The following is a 20,789-nucleotide window of genomic DNA, read 5'->3' on the forward strand; positions in this document are numbered from 1 at the left end:
GAATGAGAAAAATTTAAAGTTGTGGCACTTGAACTACGTATTTATATTTTCCTATACTGAATATTAAAAATAGTATATAATAACTTAATATTAAGAATAAATTAAAATTGATCTGAGTATGCACATATTTATATTTATTTTTTGTAATCTATGACTAAACCAATTATAATAAAGATTTCTGACATATATGATTTTCACTATATATATGAATGAATATTCAACGTTTGTATATTTTCATAAGGAAAATTAAATTGAAATAATATTCATTTTAAATTTTAGTCAATAAAGACACGTGTGACATATAATTAGTATGTCAAATGACAGATTCTTAGATATGTTGCACATGGATTATTTTCTTTTAATTAAAATGTACATGTTAGATTATTAATTTTTATAAAACTAATATCTCATGTTGTCTATTTTATTTACTTTGATTTAATTATTACTTTAGCGAATGAATAAAATATGATTGGTTCTAATTAATAAAATTGAACACCCCCAAAAAAAAAAAAGAAACATAGATAACAGTTGACCTAAAGTTGATTCCATTGATAACAAAGAAAGAGCCTAATCATATTAATAGAATGGAATTTCAGCCAAACTTTTTTAAAAATAATTTTGTTCACAATTATGTTTTATTTTTATTAATTAAAATTAATTATATCAATAAATTATTAATGGTTAGTATTTGGTGTACTCGTAATGTATTTTTTAAGTTCACAAATAAAATTATGTCACGTGTCTTATTTCTTTTATACATTAAATTTTTCTTTTGAATTCTAAAAATTCAACTAATAGTGTACCGAAATGTTTTTGTATTATTAAATTAAAATAATTATTTTAAAAAAATTACATGTAAAATTTTATAATAAATTAATAATTGTCACGTATACAACTTTGTTTTTAATTAAAATATACATCATATTAGATATTAATCATCGTTTTATTATATCCTAGTCATCATCATCAATGCCACATTAGTATTTTGGATGATTTTATTAATACCATTATCAATTTCCCCAACTTGCTTTCATTTAAAAAATATATAAAGACTCGATTTGTATTTTTAATAGAAAACTTATTTGCTTAATTATTGATATTAGAGGATTAGTCAGGTAATTTTCATATAATAGGGTAGTAAAGTTATAAGGTAATGTTTGGTAATTTCCTATGTTTTTTTTTTGTGATTACTAGAATTAATTAGTTTTGCTTAATGTTAAGTAAAACCCAATAAAATATGTAACTTTACAGCTCATGTTCACATAAAGAGCTTTTTTACTTAATATAGGTTAAATGAGTTATTACATTAACAACTATGAGGAAGTGTAATGGGTTACAATTTTAATCTGATAATTCGTTTTAGGTGGGTTTTTTTGAAAAGTGAGTCTAAGCCCCTGGAGCATATTTAATAGGGGTTGGCAAGGGTTCCGACCCCTTTAAAATAGAAAATTTTTTATTTACGTATTTTAAAATTTTAAATTAGTAAAGATAAAATTATACATTGTACCTTAAAATGATAAAAAAAATGATTTAATTCTTTAAAATTATAAAAATATAGGTTATTCAAATGGTAACATTGTATATTTACTATTGTAAAAGTTACAATTTAATTTCGGCCCCTCTAAAAAGTTTTCTACCTTCGCCCTTAGTTCTGATTACATTCTCATGCTATATTTTTTTTGTAATTATCCACACATTTTACTTTATTTAAAATAATTACATCAGAAAGATTAAAGAGTGTTGAAAGTGGTTTACTCCATGAGCACGGGATCTGTAGAAGTAATTATGAATTAATATTGAAAAAGGAAGAAGAAGTAGGTAATATAAACTTAAGAGGCAAGTAATTAATTAAGAAAATAGAAAAGCAAAATGGTAATGTGTAAATGAAGGATGTTTGTGGGGGATTGGAGTTGGATTTTAGTCACATTGCAGTGTTTCCTGCCAATGAAGTTTGGGTATTACAAAATGGTTAACCAGAACTAAAAGAAAACAAATAAAGTTATATTTCATTTTCAGATGTGATTTCTTTTTCCACAGTTTATATTATTTTTTAACATATGCTTATTTCTCACGCACAACCATTTTAAAGTCTTTGTTGATGCTCTAATTTTCACAACGCAAAACTTACAAAGAAAAGCAATATCAGGTTTTGTTGGGAAAGTTTCATTATATTATATAAGTAGAAATATAAATTCGAGATGGAATTGAATATACGGATATTTCAATAGTACCGAATCAAATTAGTATTAAATGAATCGTATAACTTTTTAACCATTAACCGAATCGAGTTTTTTTCAAAAAAACTTAATCGAGTTGAAATATTTCGATTAATTTGGTCAGTTAATTGAATTAATCGAAACTTATATGTTTTTATCTTTTGGTTACCACAGATATAAAGTATATTGATAATGTACATCTGTCTTAAAAGTTAACCGAATTAATTGAAATTTAAAGTGTTGAAATACAACATAATTATTAAGTTCGGTTAATTACCCGATTTCGAACCAAATTAACCAATGACCGAAATTTTAAAAAGTTATTAACCGAACTAAGTTCAGCCACCGACGGATTGACTAAATTAGATTGGTTCAGATAGTTAATTTGGTTTTAACCGAAGTTTGAACACCCTTAATTAAATTGATATAAAACCAAACTAATGAGTAATCGAAAAAATAGGCAACACATCCACTACACGATACAGAAAAATTGACACTAATCTTAACTTAGTTATTAAATTATTAAAAATACACATTAATTTAAGGATATTCTTGTCTTTTATATAAAATCTAGAAAAATTGATTTGAACCAAAACTCAAAACATACAATAACCTAACTCTACCATTCCAACAAAAATAACTTTTAACTTTTATGGAAGTTGTTAAATAAATATATCCATAATCTTATTGATAATGTTGTCGATTAATACCAACTCAAAAAATTTATAATACTATGATAAACAATTGGAATATATTTAATACTCTTAATATAGTGTATTTACCTATTTAAATTTCTAGTCACTCACAATTTAAAATATTTTTAATTTTAATTATACGTTTTAATTTAATGCTCCTTTGGGCTTCCAAGTTCCAACCCAATAGTTCCATTGATGTGACAGAGGTGGTAAATTAATAATCAAAATTAAAAAAGATGTGAATCACTCATTAGCAATAAAGGCTAATTTAAATGTTGTTTTGAACATCAAGTTGAGAGGAAAGTTTGTTGAGGTTGATCATGTGAAAATAATAACATCAAGTTAGTGAGACTGAGAGGCAGCCACATATCTACATACAAAATAATGACATGTGGCACCAGGTTCCCCCAAGCCAATTTTCTAAAATATTTTATTATTTTGTTCTCATGATGATCATATTTACGAGGTTTAATTTTGTTTCCCATAATATAATTTTTTTAAAATTTAAAAAAAATATTGTTTTCTCCTCTCCCCCCTTATTTTCCTTTCATTTTCTCCAAGACAACGCAGTGTCTGCATGCATTGCAAGCGTTACCAGTCTTTCAATCAAACCCTAATCTTATTCTTTCTAAAAATTTACTAATAATTCCCTCTCTCTTTCTTTTTTCTTTCACTTTACATTTACATTTACGTTTTACTTAGAATTTATTTTCTCCTTCATATTCCACCTTCATACATATTTAGGTAATAATGAAGATCTTATATAAGCATTGAAAAAATAGAAGTAAAAATCTCACACACCAAGATATCGGAACTGGACTGTTATTTTATACGCACTCTTTCTTCCTCAAATTGATATATATATATATATAGAAATTGGACACTCGCTCTCTTTGAATTTTTGGATCAAGATGTTGGTGGTGGATGCCCTAGCCGAAGCTCTAGATCAAGCTCTTCAATGGATGTTTCCCTGAAGCTGATGCCGCCAGCATTGCTCCCACCATTAAGATTACTGTAATAGAGAGAAGAAAAATGACTGAACCTGGGAGGCATTACCGGAGGGGGATATGGTGAAATAGAGACAAGGGTGGAAGGTGAATCGATGGAGCATGCATTCATAGGTTGAGAAGTGGGAACCCCATCATGGTGGTGGAGGACCCAAAAGCCGGCACTCTGGGGGAAATGTTGGGTCGGGATTAAGAGGTTAGACGAGGAAATAGCAGTAGCAGATAATATTGATGAAGTTGCAGGGTACGTTTGGCGAAGGCGAGCCCTGTCACGGCGGTGCACGTTCATGTGACCTCCAAGGGCTTGAGCCGAACGGAATTCCCTTGTGCAGAAAGAGCAAGGATAAGACCTTGGCGGCCAAGTTGTGCCCAAAACATTACCTATGTCCTCTGAAAAGGCCCTAACCTCCCAGGATACATCGTCTGCAGCTTGAGGTTGAGCCTTAGGGTTCCACATGCACAAGGCAGGCATTAAGTTAGGGTTAGGCAGACTATGATTTTGTGGAGGTTGAACTGACTTTTAAGACAGCAACCATGGCACTAGGCTAGACACATTTAAGACGGGTGACATAGAGGGTTAAATATATGGGTGGGGTATGGGCTCAAACTAAGGGGGAGAGGTAGAGACAAAATGAAACCCTAACACCGGGCATATACATCACCCAAAGTCTTGTATAAGCATTTGGAACTTTGCCAAGTTGATTGACATTTTTAACAACATTGGTCACTCATGACTCTACTATCCTATTCCTCTATGTGGGATGTATACGTGTATATATATATCGGTCTCGCATCCATGACTAGATTAATATTGTTATTATCGAACAACAAGAATTTTCTTAACGACATTAATTTAATTTCACACCTTATTTGTTAAGTATGCATGGTTTCAACTTTCAAGTAGGATATGATAAGTAGTCTCGAAGAAAAAGATAAAAGGAAGAAGGGAAGTGTTAATTCATCTTTGTATACATCAAAAGAAAGTAGCAACAAATAATTTAAAGAGGTAGGAGTCGACTTCTTCCTCAAACATTTGGGCCAAATTTAAATCTAGAAGTCAATGTTATAATAAAAGTTTTTACCTGATTATCATTTGACTTGAACAAGGTTAAGCTCAAATACTAAAATAGATGAATCATAATCATAGAGCATTGAGAAGATAGAGAGAATAAAAAAAAAAAAAAGGCATTGAGAAGATGGAGAGAATGATAGAGCATGTCATTTTCAGTGATCCATTTTTAATTTTGGGCCATTCTTTAAGGTGTTGCAGGCTATGTTCATAAGAATTTGGATGATATCAAGGCCCAGTACTTGATGCCTAGGTTAAAAAATAATAGGCCGATCATCGTCTTCTGAAAACCGTACCCTATTCCAAAGTTATTTTCCACTCGTGTAATTCGGAAGTCCAAAGTTCCATATTACTAAATTTACATTAAAATAATAATCTATTAATATATTACTAATTATTATCAAATAATAACAAAGGTGATATCAATTAACTATTAATTTATTAAATATATTTGGATAAATTAAAAATAATAAAGAATACAACAATATCATATATATTATTAATTATTAATAAAGATATCATTAAATATAATTGATAAATCAATGCTTGATTTATTGTTATTTTTATTTCTATTGTTAGATTTAGATGGAAATAGATTGATATATATATTTTTTAATTTTAAAAAAAGACGCTCTTATACTATATTATAAAGCAAACAAGAACCCCTATTGATTGAAGAAGATGACGAGGATGTTATCATTCAAGAAGAAGATTAAGATTGAAACTCATGTGATGGCCTACTGATTAAGGGTGTTCTATGTTCTAAGTATGGCCTGAGTTTGAATCGCGTTTGTTGTTCGGTAAAAAGAAGAAGAGGATTAAGATTAAGATTAACAACATTAAAATGTTTTTGTAATATTTTAATTTTATTTTAATGTAATTTCATTTTAATTATTTTTATGAAGTTAGATTTTATAATTATTAATTAATTTTATATTTTAATTTAGATATTGGTTCATAATTCATTGAAAGAATTCAATTGAAAATTAATAATTTTAGTTATTTAATTTTTAAAAAGGTTTGAAAACCATAATAAAAACAAATGATATGATTTTTGAAATTTTTACTATTATAATATCTAAATTGTTAAATAAGTTAACGTAGTTTAATTATATTCATCTGAAACAAGAAAAATTCTTTTACACTAATTAAAATAATTAAAATATAATATTTGGCTCAACAAAAAAATATAATATTTAGAAAATTAATTAAAAATTTAAACACGTAAAATTACATGCAATACATTTGACATTAGAAACTAGTATATATAAAAGCTTGAGTATAGAGAAACTTTTGAAAGCAAGAGAACGTTTTTTTCCATCATGTTACTAACTTAACTTTAAAAATAATTATAATTTTATTTATAATTATTAGTTTAAAAGGTTGTGTTGATTTTGAAATAGAGTTATTACTTGAATAAAACTCTAAGTATAAAATATAGGAAAATTGTGGTAATTATAATTATAATTTAATTTACAACCATTAGTTAAAAATTTTACATAAAAAGAGTTGTGTTAATTTTTTAAGTTGTGTTAGTTTTATTAATGTAAAATAGAGTTATTGCTTGAATAGAACTCCAAACATCTTAATTATCACTTAATTAATATTATAATTATATAACAATTAAATTTTAAGTTTAGATTTATAAATAACATCCAGAGTTAGACATATTCAATCAAGTAGCATCTAGAAAAAATTACTGGTAACAGAGAGATGATTAGAATTGTATAAAAAATTGAAGCGTTAATGGCTCTTCAAAGAGGCAATATTGAATCATATTCGGAAAATAATAGCAATAGAGAGCGAACGCTATCAATGATAGGTAACAATAAATAATTAAAATTACGTTATTTAAAATTAATTAAAAATTAAACATGTAAAAACACATGCAACAAAATATTTTATATTTTAAATAAGTTATATTATTATGAAAGTGCTTTAATATTTTTATTATTTAAGAAAAGTTATAAATGTTAAAATTTCAACCATACCTCAAATCTTTAAAAAATATTTTGTTTACCACTTCAACTAATTAAAGCTTTATCTTTAACATTTGTATACATTTCAATGTTATTACACAAATGATTTCACCGGCATTATCTGTATATATTCATAATGTTGGTGTCACAAGTCAATTCAACACCAACTCAAGAAAACTGAAAATACCAACATTTAATCTTCTTAACTTTGGTGTGTTTATTTACTTAAATTTCTTTTTACTCACAATTTAAACTATTATTTATTTTAATTTTGTGCACATTATCCTTATTAGTTTCAAACATTACGTTTGGTATTATTAATATGATGCATTTACCTATTTAAATTTCCTTCTACTCACAATTTAAAATAAATTTTTATTTCAATTTTGTACATATTGTATCATTATTAATTTCAAACCTTACATTTTATTATTTTCAAATATGTAGTTTCCACATGCATACAAGTATGACAAAATTTCTATAAAAAAATACAAAAACAAGAAAAACAATTAAAAAAATCATATGGATTATTGTTCTTGTTTTTGGATATTGTAGTATAAAAGCAGCCAATATGTTTATTGTTTATTGTGTTTTTGGGCTTTTTTTATTGTGTACAGTTGTAATTTCCCTATTTGGGTAATACAAATATTGGACCCAATCCAGAAATGGACATAGTCCTTTCTGTCTTCCAGAATCCAACAAACCTGCATGCAGCATACAAGAAAGGTTCCATATGTATCTTACAAATTCCGATCTAACCATTTTTTTCCTTTTTTTTTTTTTTTTTTCTTTTTGAATTGAAGCCATAATTGTTGATATTTTTATTTTAGCAACTACCTCTCTTTCTTTTTATAATTTGGTTGACTTAATCAAAATGTTAATGTTATTTATATATTGTAAAGGCACAGCTTGCCAATCTTCCATATAATATTGTCTCTAGTCTCTATCCCAGGCTTTGCATTTTTCATATGCTTTCCCTCCTATATCTGGACTCTTTTGGCTCCATTCAATATGCTTTATCTCCACCATTATTATTATTATTATCTCTTGTTTAATCCATATAATTATTCGTTCTTTGTAATTTATTGGGAAACGAGTACTGTTCCATTCATCAAAAGTGTTAATTATCTCTTCGAAAGAAGTCCCACTTGAATTAAAAAGCTCTTCGTGAGGTTTATATTTAAAAATGAACATTAGAGCCAAGAGAAATGGGTGTCTTCATCATCAGTGGCACAATATTCTGTCCATTGGTTTTATCTTTTGGAGGTGAGGACTGAGGACATGTTTTATTGTGATAAGTAATGGTTTTGAGCATTGCATGAATTTCCCATTTTAAACCTCAACTTTTCATATGTATTATATGAATGTTATGGAGGCATCACAATATATGTGTGTGTGTGTGTGTTTGTTTTTGTACATTTTAATGGCCATGACTCGCCTATAAGCAAATTCCAGTTGTGGGGGATACTGCACAGGTTGGGAAAATCCCATCATTTAACAATCAAAAACAATGGAATTTGGTAAAATTAGGGTTAATAATCAGAGACCGATGGGCAACGGCGAATGGGAAGGCCCCAACAGATCTGAACCAGCCTGCAAAAACTGGTGTCACGTGGGAGCGTGGAGTTGGGGGAAAGGCCGAAACCTTGAAAGGCACATGGGAAGGCATTGATGTTTGGGCCTCTTCCATTACACGTGCCGAAGAGGCTCACATGGCAAACTTTCAGTGACGACTTTTTATGCTAATTGCCTACACAAAATTTGCTCTACTTATTCCGACCTTTTCCTTTAATATATACCTCCTGATGTTCGTAAATACGATTTCAAAATGCATCTTTATAAGGGGTAGGGGTAGAGGTAGAGGTCGAGTTTTTCCGGTCACCCAACTCCAGATTTGTTTCTGCTAAAAATTTAAACATAAGTCTCTCATCTTGTGGTTTAATCCACCTTAATACTAATAGTTTTTAGAGTTATATTAATGAAAAATTCACTATTTAGACTAACACACGAAATTTACAGATATTAAATTATTTTGATTGGTTTAAAAGAGACCAATTTTTTTAAAAAAACCCATAGAATCAATTAATATGGATACATGCAATTCCCAAATTCAAAAGCTAATTCTTAAAAAGATAACAACCAATTAATACTTGTTTTTAATCATTATTAATTATAGCAACAAGGATTAGATGAATTGAACCAGAGATGGAACCTAGCTGCTTAATTTTATATACAGATGGCCAAACTACATAATTTAAGAAAAGTTGTATGTTGTCTTGAACGAATTGGGGAATGATTTGTTATATTATTTTGATTATTGTATTTCTTTTGATAATCACTTGGGGTTAAGGTACAAAAAATGGATATCAGTTCATTTTGGAGGCAAACTTGAAAAATGACAAAACATGTAAATAGCTAAAGAGAACAAAATGGAGGCGGTCTGTGAAGACCCTAATGGCCTCTTCATGTTTTCTTCTAACCCCCTCATCTGCAACATTATCTGCTGTGTCTCTCAGTTAGGACCCTAATAAAGCTATGTCCTCTCAAGAAGCTGACAGGGCGCAGGTAATTATCCACTCAAACGCATATCCATAAAAAGGAAAAGGTTTCTTAATAATTAAATTTAGGGTTTTCTCTTTTGTTAATTACCATATTATATTATGGTCCAGTACGACTTTTTTCCTTAAAAAATGACCCTACTCAAGTTCTTTGTACGATTAGATAAGCAGCGTAGTGTGAGGTTGTAGAAGATAATATAGCCCTCACCACTCCCCACTGCACCCAAAATCATAATAAAACGACAATGAAATCTTAATCATCCATGTGGTTCCCTCATTATCATACCCATTCTTTTTGATTCATCACATAACTTTTGCAACCAGATGGAATCTTTGTGTTAATGTCTTTGTTTGTTTAAGTGTAGGGTCGTTTTGAAAGTTTTTCAAATAAGATGGGTTGGACGTGTCAATATGGTGATACAAGTGTTCTATGTCTTTCGAAAGCAATATAGCTAATATGAGTGCATCTCTTCGCTGGCTTTGCTCTATATATGTTATCTGGAATTCTGGATTCTTTATTATTATTTTTAAATATATATATACATTTGTATTCAACATATAATCATGGTTAAAATATGCTTTAATTTGATTATTTTTATGTATTGTAATTTTAGAATTCTAGTCCTGAATAACTGAGATAACTGTTAAATTCATTTAGTTCCGCTAGCTATTTTCAAAATCAGATACAACAAACATATTTTTTTCATGTGTAATGCCCATGTCAATTTGATATTTTAATATATTTTTAAGGGTTGCCGTTTGGATCATGACTGAAATTTCAAAATATGAAAAAGTATAGACCCTAAGATTGCTTTAGTTGGAGAATATTAACTGAATCTACAACTTTATGCATAGTACAAGAATAATAGCTGAATTTAACCAAACCGATCTAACCGCCACTATTTGGGTCAATGCTGAAATTTTAAAATTCGACAAGTAAAGACATTGAAATTGACTAATTCAAAAAAATATATGAACTAACATTGACCAAATTAAAGTATAAAGACGAAATCCATAACTTTTGCAATGTATAAAGATTAATAATAAAAATTGACATATACCATCCTCCAAACTTGTAAAAAATTAAATCGGTACCATATAATTAATACCATTATGTTTAAATGCTTAGTTTGGGCCTAAGCTTTACTCGGAAGGATCTCTTTGAAGTGGTGAAATAACGATCAAACTTTCAAAATAATCCAATATATTATGATGATTTTTTTAGTTGTAATTGTATAAGAAAAATCAATCATGTATGCTTTACCTCAATTTCATGTAAAATAATTTACCCTACTCTTTATTTGAGGAGGCACGAAAACAATATAATCCTTCTTTTATTATTTTAAAAGATTAATATTGATATTTTATGTAAACACAACCTCAAAATTTTATACTAAAATTAGCATTTAGCCTATCATTATAAACATCTTTCTATTACAAATATCTATCAAAGATTTAATGAGATCTATCATTTTCTTTCTTAAAAAATCAAAATCTTTTTTTATAGATAGAAGAATTAATAAAGCTTTAAGCTAAGATTATAGCAGAATTAGTCGTCCTCAAACAATGGGTATATAGTGCAATGGTTATCATAATTTAATAAATCATTCACATTCTCCGGTGGTTCCTCATGAATAGTCAAGTGTTCCATTTCGCCTTAGGCTTCTTTCGCGCAATCTGCCACTTCATTACTCTATCTCAGTATCTGTCGAAACTTCACTTCCCAATCCTTAAGTTCACTGTCGATACTATTTGCTGCTAGCCCATTTTGAATAGTAGTTACCACCACTGAATTATCATTCTCAATCTCCACTCTACGATACCCCGTTACCCAAACAATTAAACGTTAAACCTTAAAATAATGCTCGAACTTCAATTTAAAAGATATCTGATAAACCTACCACCATTTCTTCACGACCCATCCAGCTACCGTTCAATTATTAATTGCTTATAATAATAAGCATCACATCCTTCATTTTTCAGTCTGATAAGATTTCATAAAAACCTCCTTTTTGGGAAACCTGTGACATAGTTTAATATTTGACAAAAAAAAATTCTAATAATTAATAATCTTTTGATTATATATGTTCTTTTATTCAAAATTAATAGTATATGTAACCAATGAGGCTGTTCCTTTTGTCAGTGGTGGACCCTTAATTGCTTATTTTATATTTATAGTATTTTTCCTGTGAAAGATAGAAGTATTAAAATAATATATACATATATATATATAGTAACTGTATTAATATAAACTTGTAATAATTTAATAAGAAAAAGAGAATGTTACTTTGCTGATCATCTCAATCTTTCCTAATCATTTTTTTGTAAATATATATATATATTCTTGGTACATATATAATAAAAGAATTTAGCCAAAAAATTTCCCTTATCCTTAAAAGTTAAAACTCCACAATTAATCATATTGATTAAAGTGATACAATTAGTATCGACAAACGCACTTAAATTTATTATCTCTTACATGGACAATAATATTGATGCTAATTATGTTAAAAATTATAGATTGTTATAAAATAAAGAGAGATGGAGAGAATAAAAAAATAAAAGCAATAGAGAATGTACTTTATTGATGAAAAGGGATGATTAGAATGCTTCATCGAGTTTCTATTTATAAGCATATTAAAACTTTATCTTGATCATGATAGATATCCACTTAATAAGATATTCATACAATAAATAATTAGTTATAATAATTTTATTTTATTAATAAATGCAATGTATTTAAAAATGTTGTAAGATAATAATATATAATATTATCATTTAAGAATTACTGTAAGGTTTGTTCTATCATAGATTTTTTTAGTAATTATTTCACTTGTTACATAAGTTGTTGTTTTGTCAAAACTCCACTATGAAAAATCATTATTCGGTTTTAAATATTTTATTTTACCAATAAAAACTCCTCTGAAAAACCATTTTCCCATTTTAAACACTTTATTTTATTAATTTTGTATTTAACTTTTAAAGTATTTAAATTATATTAATTTTATTGCAGGTTTTCAAAAGACTAAAAAAAATTCAAAAATGATAATTTGCCACAACATATAGAGACGTACAAAAATTATAAGAAGCACAACAATGCAAGATCACAAAATTGATTTGTTGTTTTTTAAATTCAAAACATTCGTTTTATAATATAAAACTTTAAAATTATATAATATATTAAATTTAAAAATAATTTTATGATGTAAAAGTTATATAAAATAAAAAAATATAAATAATTCAACAAAAAGGAAAAAAAAATCTAATTATAAATTTTACAATATATTCAAACAGTCAACAGGGAATGACTGTTCAACACCTGGTTAATTTCCATTAATGGTCAAAGGTCACATTACCAATCAATCGTCATGTCATCAGTGACTTGGAAAAAAAAGACAAACAAATGACACGGTTAAATGTTTCACTTATTTTTTTAACATGGTTACTGTTTTTGGACCAAAAATTATAATATAAAATAATTTAGGTATCAAAATGAAAAAATCCTTTAAATTCCAAATGAGAAATTGAGTATAATTGAAAGGAGAAATTATAATCTAAGCGTTTCTAAAATGTATTTATTGCAAGCTTAGAAAGTTTACCCCAATTAATGGGCACTCCATCCTGTTATTAATTCCAAATTATAATTTCATTAAAAAATAAATCTTAGTGTATTTATAATTAAAAATAAAAGATAAATTCGTTTATTTTGGAAAAATGTGATATATGTATTTGTATAAGTTTATTGGTATCCTGATAGGAATTGTTGACGTGCATTGATTTTGTTAGAGCCCTACGAGTTTACAGACCAAAGCATAGTCATGTATTTTCTTTGCTTATAATTTTGTTTCTCTAACTCTCTTGAAACTTTAATAGATTTGTAAATTGAGAGTGTCTCGGAGTGTCGGAACAAATAAAACGACATGATTTGATTTGCGACCCCATAATACCGCTTGGATTATTGTAGGTCATAGGTGAAGTCAAACCATGTACATGGTTTAACTTGTTCAGTCAATTTAAAGTTTTCATCCTATGACCTTATCAGATCTCTTAACATAATCGAATAATAAAATATCGAGTAAAAAGATTCCAAACTTATTAATATACCTCTCAATTTATTAATTCACAAAACTTTCGACACAACTAAGATACAACGAAATGAAAAGAAATAACTTTATTATAATACCCTTTTTTTATTTTTGCTGGACATATATATATATATATACACATATTAATATGCTGGCGAAATAATTAATTAATGTTTTCAACGAACTCGTTGGATTAATTATTACACGTTTAATTTGTCATTAAAACTATTTTTTCTTGTACTACTTTTGAAGACTAAGTCCAGAATGATTGTTTTTATGTATAAGGTGCCACGTTAAGAAATATAGTTAGTATAATAATAATTTTAAATTTTAATGTTTATATATATATATATATATATATATATTATTTTTAATTAAATTTAGTTTTAATTTTTTAAATAATCAAATTTAATCATTAATTTTAAATAAAAGTAGAATTATTATTATTTAAACAGAAACACTAATTGAAACGTTAATGTTTCATATATATTAATTTTGAAACACTCCTTCAAATAATTTACCCCCAACTCTATTTATTTACTTGCAAACAAACAAAATGATAGTCAAGTTTCTCCTTCTTAGAAAAAGGGAAAGAAAAGAAAAGAAAAACGTTTATCAAATAAAGGGAATTAAGATGGTCAGTTCTTTTACATTGGTAAGTTTTAACGATCTCAAGGTTTGAATTGAAATTTTTTCTTTGAAATTAGAGTTTAATAATAAGAAGTTCCTTGCTTGCCTTCCAAGAGTTGATTGGATTATTTACATGTTTCTCACCTGGAGTTGATCTGCAATCAACTCATCCTTGAAAATAACATCCCTCTCTTGGGAAACCTTTTTGACTTCCTTTTTTTTTTCTTATAAAATTAACGTTTCCAAATTTTAATTTCTTTTTCGGTACATAAATATATTAAAATCAGTACCATATTGATATTATGAAGAAAAAAAAAGCAAGTTATAGTCTGTTATTAGCGAGTTAACAAAACAAGTTCCAAAGCAAACGTTGCACTTTAATGATAAATTTAGCCACTCACACATTTGCATGTTTTCTCAAAATGGTCCCGATTATATTTTTAAATTTTTTTAGCCACCAAACCTTTGATTTCTTTTTAAATTGCTTTTTCTAACGGATTAAAAATAAACAAATTTAAGGTTTCAATCTTTCTTTCTTTTTTTCCCCAAAAGATTTTAATATTTCATACGTTTATTTACTGAGAGGTTTTTCTACTGTGTTTTTTTTAGATGATTACACTTATTTTATTTAAATTAAGACTTTTTTTAATGTCATGTATTATTTTTTATTTCAATATTTTTCACTTGTAATTGTTTTATAGAGTTATTTAAGTAACAAATTACATCTCACTAAAATATTCCACATATGAAATCCCACATCATCCCATTAACTTTTTAACCGTACTCAATTAAATCTAATAGAAAAGCAGTTCGAAAAAGAAAAGAACAAAAGTTGATGGTAAAAAAACTAAAAAATATAATTAAGCCAATAATATATAATGGTCTACCATTTATAGTTTTATATGATATAAAAATAATAATATTGATTGACTTTCCGGAACAAGTTATCATTTGTTAAATTATAAATTATATATGTTTCCCCCCTCCCCAATTATATACAAAAGGATTAAATTTAACTTGTGTTTTGTTATATATAGATAGTGTTAAAAAAAAATTCAATTTTGTCGATTGAATATCGGTTCAATTGGCATGAACATTATTATTAATATAGGAAGCTGTAGGTTTGAGTGCGCTGAAACATATTATCCTTCTATTTATGAATTGAGGAAGAGCTATGAAGAAGTTTAAACATTATGCCGAAAATAACAGATTGGATCAAATCCTACTATAAACTTATTTATTTTTTAATCTCTAAACGGCAAATATGTTTTATTTATTGAGCAGCTTATACGAATTAATTAATTAAGATGGATCTATAGCTTATCTATTATGTAGTTATTTAATATATATTACATTTGTTTTGTAGTGAATTTTATTATAAGGTATAAATTAATTGTTGAACACGTGGTCAAGGTATCCAATGTAGATATCAGATTTAAATGAACTTTGTTAATTAACATTGATTTTATTTTATGTTTTTGTATGCTTTATTTGGATTTTTTAATTATATCTTAAAGAGTTAACATCAATCATTTCTAAATTATGTTTCTCATTTTATATTAGTTTCGAACCTTAAAATATTTTAATAATGTCTTTAAATTATTAATTTTATCTCAATAAAGTTATTTTAATTGTTATTTAACCATTTAACGGTACATCAAATCTCGTGTGACATAATTTAAAATAAAATGTTGTCGCATAACTTTTAAAAGTAAAACTAAAAATAAAGAAAAACAAGAAGAAGAAAAAACGGAGATTATGTGTTTGATAAAGCTTTTATAAAAGCCTTAAAATTTCATAACCAAGATTTCTACCACATTCATTTTCGTAATATGCATTTTTTTAATTTTCATTTTATATTATGCTACATAAAATCTGACATCTCAATATTTGCACTTAAATTAACAATTTTAGTAACGTAAGGACCTTAATAATATAATACTGATAGTTTAAGGATATAATTAAAATGTTTTAAAGTTTTAGAACCAATTTAGAAAGAGAGTAATAGTTTAAGGATGTCTGATGTAGTTAACTTATATAATTAAATTTGATTAAGTTTAGGTAGGGCAGTAACGGGTGAAAGGATGAGATGAGAGCGCTAACCATGACCAGGGTGGGATCGGAGAGGAGGCGTGAAGAGTGGGAGGCAGGCGCTGCCGCGCCATTGCGCAGTTGCCTTGGGGAGAGATCAAAGTCCTTGGACTTCCGTTGTCAACTTACAACTTTTATCATTTCAACTGTAATTATGTCATTGAAATCAAACTAGTCCAATTTTGTGGAGTATTGGTGAGGGGTAAGTGTTTTTCTTTTTTCCACCTTTTTCCCTTCAACTTAAAAAGGAAAAAAAGAGATCATTTTATACTTTCATTTTTATAAAAAAATTTATTTAATTTTTCGTCACATTTCATCTTTGAATTTACATTTTTTTGTCAAATCATCATAAAATAGATGGAAAAATTAAACTTTGTTAACTTTTCTGACGTAGCATGCAGATGAATTGTAACATGGATGGCATGTCAACATTTAAATAATTTTAAAATTTTAAAATTAATTAAATACTAATATGTCATCCACATGACAAACCACGTATATACCATATCAATAAAGTAAAAAAATGTTAGCTTTTCCTAAAAATGACTTTTTATAAAGTCATTGTTATGCCTTTGGAAATTAAAGTCGAAACCCTATCACTAGTAGAAAAGGCATTGGGTTGAATATTTAGTTCTTTTTGTTGAAATATCTGAATTCAAATATATAAATTTGTTTAAATTCAAATATTAGATGATTTTCCTCACACGTAAATAAAATGAAATTTATAAGAATAAATTGGATTTTCCAAATTCTATATTTTATTTGTATTTATTTTGAATTCAAAAGGAATGTTAATTAAAAAATTAAATATAAATAAGATTCAAAATTGCAATACTGGAGATGTTACAGTTCATCAAAATCATAGATGTATGTATGATCTAAGGCTACCCACAGAATCCGTTTTTCTTTATGCAGACAATCCTCCCTCAAGTAAAACGTTTTAATCATTAAATGACACTAACATAAGGAACAACAAACAACCTTCTACTCCTGCATTTCCATCTTTCTAGATCAAAACCAACCTTCCGTGTTTTTGCTGATGGGTGACATGGTGAGTTTGGGAGTTTGCTGTCGAGAGGGGAAGAGGTGAAGGGTAACGTGGCAATTAACGTGAGTCTACATCAAGTAACGGCACCTAACGCTGGGATGACCTTTCTGTAAAACCCAAAAACGTTTGTGCTAATTACGTATTCAAAAGTTTGATGATGGGAATGAAAATTCAAACAAAGTTAAAGTACAATTGATGTAGTTTACCGTTTATAGTTATATAGTATTCGACGAATTGGGGTTGGTTGGCATCCACCAGCTTCCTGTCTCAAAAGTACAAGGGAAACAAACGACATTAAAAATTTTCTCAACCAATTACCAGTATTATTTTATGTTGTATAAATAATATAAAATTAAGCCTTTTGTGGGGTGAGAAATAACTGTGTCATTTTGAGAGCCTGTCTCTCCTTTCTTCTCCTCCTCCTTCAATCGCCATTCCTTTCGCTGCACTTCATCTCCCTTTCTTCTTCTTCTTCTTCTTCTTCCTCTTGTTTTAAATTCCTTCAAAACGAAAGAAAAAAAAACGAAAACCCTTTCTCTTCCTATAGCTATTGAAATCATATTTTTTTTACTTTGTTCGAGTCTCCTTTCCTTTTGTTTAATCAATTCCCTTAAAATAAACATAACCCACTCTAAACAGTTTTTAATCTAAACCCATAATTTAATTCTTTTTATATTTTCTTTTTGGTTACTTTTAATCCTTTGTTTTTCCTTGTTTTCTGTTGACCTCTGATGCTGGTATGGCCGGTCTTGATTTAGGCACTGCTTCTCGCTACGTTCATCAACTTCAAAGACCGGAGCTTCACCTCCAACACCAACCTGAACCTGAAGACCAGGAAGGTTCAAACAACCGTGGAGGTCACTATGGCTCAGCTGCCCATAACCATGATGATGACTCTCACCACCACGGCTTAGACCTAGTCAACGCAGCCAACTCAGGTGAGCTTGGAGCCCGTAGGCCAAGGGGCCGTCCTCCAGGTTCCAAGAACAAACCAAAGCCTCCTGTCATCATCACACGGGAGAGCGCAAACACCCTCCGAGCTCACATTCTTGAAGTTGGGAACGGCTGTGATGTGTTTGATTGTATTGCCAACTACGCCCGGAGAAGGCAAAGAGGAATCTGTATATTGAGTGGGAGTGGTACGGTGACCAACGTCAGCATTAGGCAACCATCTGCTGCTGGAGCTGTGGTTAACCTTCATGGCAGATTTGAGATACTATCACTTTCAGGTTCTTTCTTGCCACCACCAGCTCCACCAGGTGCCACCAGTTTGACAATCTTCTTGGCAGGCGGGCAAGGCCAGGTTGTAGGAGGAAGTGTGGTTGGGGAACTCATGACGGCTGGACCTGTTATTGTTATAGCCTCATCGTTCACAAATGTTGCCTATGAAAGGCTGCCCTTGGAAGAGGATGACCAACTGCAGGTGCAAAGTGGCGGTGCTGGGAATAACATGTTTGCTGATTCGGGAGCTGGTCCTGGGGGTTTGCCTTTCTTAAACTTGCCACTTAATATGCAGCCTAATGTCCAGTTACCGTTTTGAGAAATTCAGGTCAAAATCTTGATGAGGAAATTCAAGCTCTGCTGAGAAACATGATTCTTGCATATAAAGGTCAGGAAAATTCATGGAATCGTCATGCTTCTTCTTCTTCCTCCTCTGATATTAATGTTAATTTAGGTTTTTCCTCCTCCTTTTAATCTTTGTTTTAGTAGTTATTATCTTCTTCTTAATTTTCGGATGTATGGGATCTAAGATTTCTTGAAATAGTTCTTCATTGTTCATGGTGGTACAAGTAATTTCTTTTTCTATTTAATACTTTATGTTGTATAAACCTTTTGTTGATGATATCAATCAGGGACTGGATCTCAGTGTTACTAACAGATCAACTAGGGTTTTCCTCTGTCCACTTTTTTAGTCTATTAATTTTACATGAAATTAAAACAAAGCCGTGCACAGATATAAGGAAAAGGCTTTTAAAGTAAACCTTTGCAGGATATGGAAACATGGAATTGTGTTTTCATTGCATTGTTTTCAGGTGATAATGAAGAAGTAAAAAAAGCATAATTAAGAGGCAAGGGTCACCTAAAAATTTCATCACCGAGGGATTCTTGTTGTTGGGATGGTGTCTGTCATAAAATTTTGAATCGAGTTTCAAGCTACATATCCAGCTCTCTTGGGAAATCCTAAGCTTCTTTCTACATTTCTTATTACTTCTAAACCTTTCTCAACTCCACCAAAAACATGTTGCTCAACTCCATTAATCTCCATTTGTAGAAGAATTTTTCTGATAGAAATCTTATTATTAATTAGCTTAGCTGAATATCCAATTATCTAGCTATAGTGATCCATTAATGTAAACAGGTAGAGTTGACCAAAAGTCGTATAAATATATATATATTCGGCTTGCAACCAAAAGTGTTTTATGGCTATCTACTCAGGCTCCAGTACAGTTGTTTCTGATAAATTAATTTCAGATGCCCATTGCTCCTTACGTTTTCAACACCATGCATCCTTCAAATTCCCATGAACCCTAAAATTAGTTGCTTTATGCTACTATTATCCCTTCCAACCTTGAACCCAAATCCTAGTAAATGTTGCAACAACAATGGTGTCAACTGAATTAAAACTTAATCTTCATACTTTCATAACTTGAAATATTGTTTTCCAAATAATGTGGTTTTATTTCCTTGTAGTTTTCTGGGCTGATGGTTGTTAATTTAGTATCTCCAGCTTCTGTTGATTGATATACAATCTGATGAGCATATATCGGCAAGAAAATTAGGGCTTAATGCGAAGCTTGTGCTGTTATAAGTTTTGATGATTTAGTATGGTATTAATTGTTTATCCACCTTGACCCAGTCTCTTCAAAAAATCTGGTTGGAAAAGAAAAATCTTCTCACTTGGATTTAGTTGTTAATGACTGAATTTGTTCTCCCCACTTTGAATCATTGTTTGTTTTAGTTAAGGTACTCTTTGTTGGTACCAAATAACTTTAGTTATGGAGATGTTTTGTTCTACCGATTGCATTGGCTTTTATTCCATTTGGATCACTCTGTGCTACCACTCAAGTAATGAAGTGAATCAGTAGAAAGTTATATATTCATCTCTCTAAATTGGTAGGGATGATGAATCAACTTCACCAGTTGTTTATATAAAATTAAAGGTGTGGAAATTGAAGAGCAGTGGTTGGGATTTTAATTCGCACAAGAAACCGTTGTTTTCTATTTAGCTTAATTTAATTGATTAGGGGTAATTGACCTCATAATTAACAAAGACTAGGCAAATCTTGGATTTGACTATAAGAACACAAGGAGGCCGACAACTAACGTACCACGGAGTCACCTTTCTTGACCACAAATTCGGTTCTATTTTACTATCCAATGTAATCATCAAATCTAGTTCATGATTAAATC

General features: G+C 29.1%; 2 protein-coding genes across 2 annotated transcripts; one reads left to right on the forward strand and one right to left on the reverse strand.

Moving 5' to 3' along the window:
* Positions 1-3,817: 3,817 nt before the first annotated feature.
* Positions 3,818-16,404, reverse strand: LOC105762530 (transcriptional regulator SUPERMAN). Its single transcript, XM_012580291.2, has 2 exons — positions 16,343-16,404; positions 3,818-4,409 (listed from the first exon to the last, which is right to left on the reverse strand). Exons 1-2 carry the CDS (start codon positions 16,402-16,404, stop codon positions 3,818-3,820), a joined length of 654 nt encoding a protein of 217 aa, XP_012435745.2.
* Positions 16,405-17,737: 1,333 nt separating this feature from the next.
* Positions 17,738-19,262, forward strand: LOC105765009 (AT-hook motif nuclear-localized protein 23). The gene has a single exon (XM_012583878.2). The coding sequence runs from the start codon at positions 18,118-18,120 to the stop codon at positions 18,916-18,918; it is 801 nt and encodes a 266-aa protein (XP_012439332.1). The 5' UTR covers positions 17,738-18,117; the 3' UTR covers positions 18,919-19,262.
* Positions 19,263-20,789: the final 1,527 nt, after the last annotated feature.

The sequence above is a fragment of the Gossypium raimondii genome, chromosome 12 (genome assembly GCF_025698545.1).
Source record: "Gossypium raimondii isolate GPD5lz chromosome 12, ASM2569854v1, whole genome shotgun sequence".
Classification (NCBI taxonomy): domain Eukaryota; kingdom Viridiplantae; phylum Streptophyta; class Magnoliopsida; order Malvales; family Malvaceae; genus Gossypium; species Gossypium raimondii.

Bases quoted from the DNA above. Each gene is read 5' to 3' on its own strand.
- LOC105762530 (XM_012580291.2), bottom strand. From the start codon at position 16,404: ATGGCGCGGCAGCGCCTGCCTCCCACTCTTCACGCCTCCTCTCCGATC. The intron at 4,410-16,342 runs GTTAGCGCTCTC...ACAAAATCATAG, and splicing joins CCGATCCCACCCTGGTCATG to TCTGCCTAACCCTAACTTAA.
- LOC105765009 (XM_012583878.2), top strand. From the start codon at position 18,118: ATGGCCGGTCTTGATTTAGGCACTGCTTCTCGCTACGTTCATCAACTT.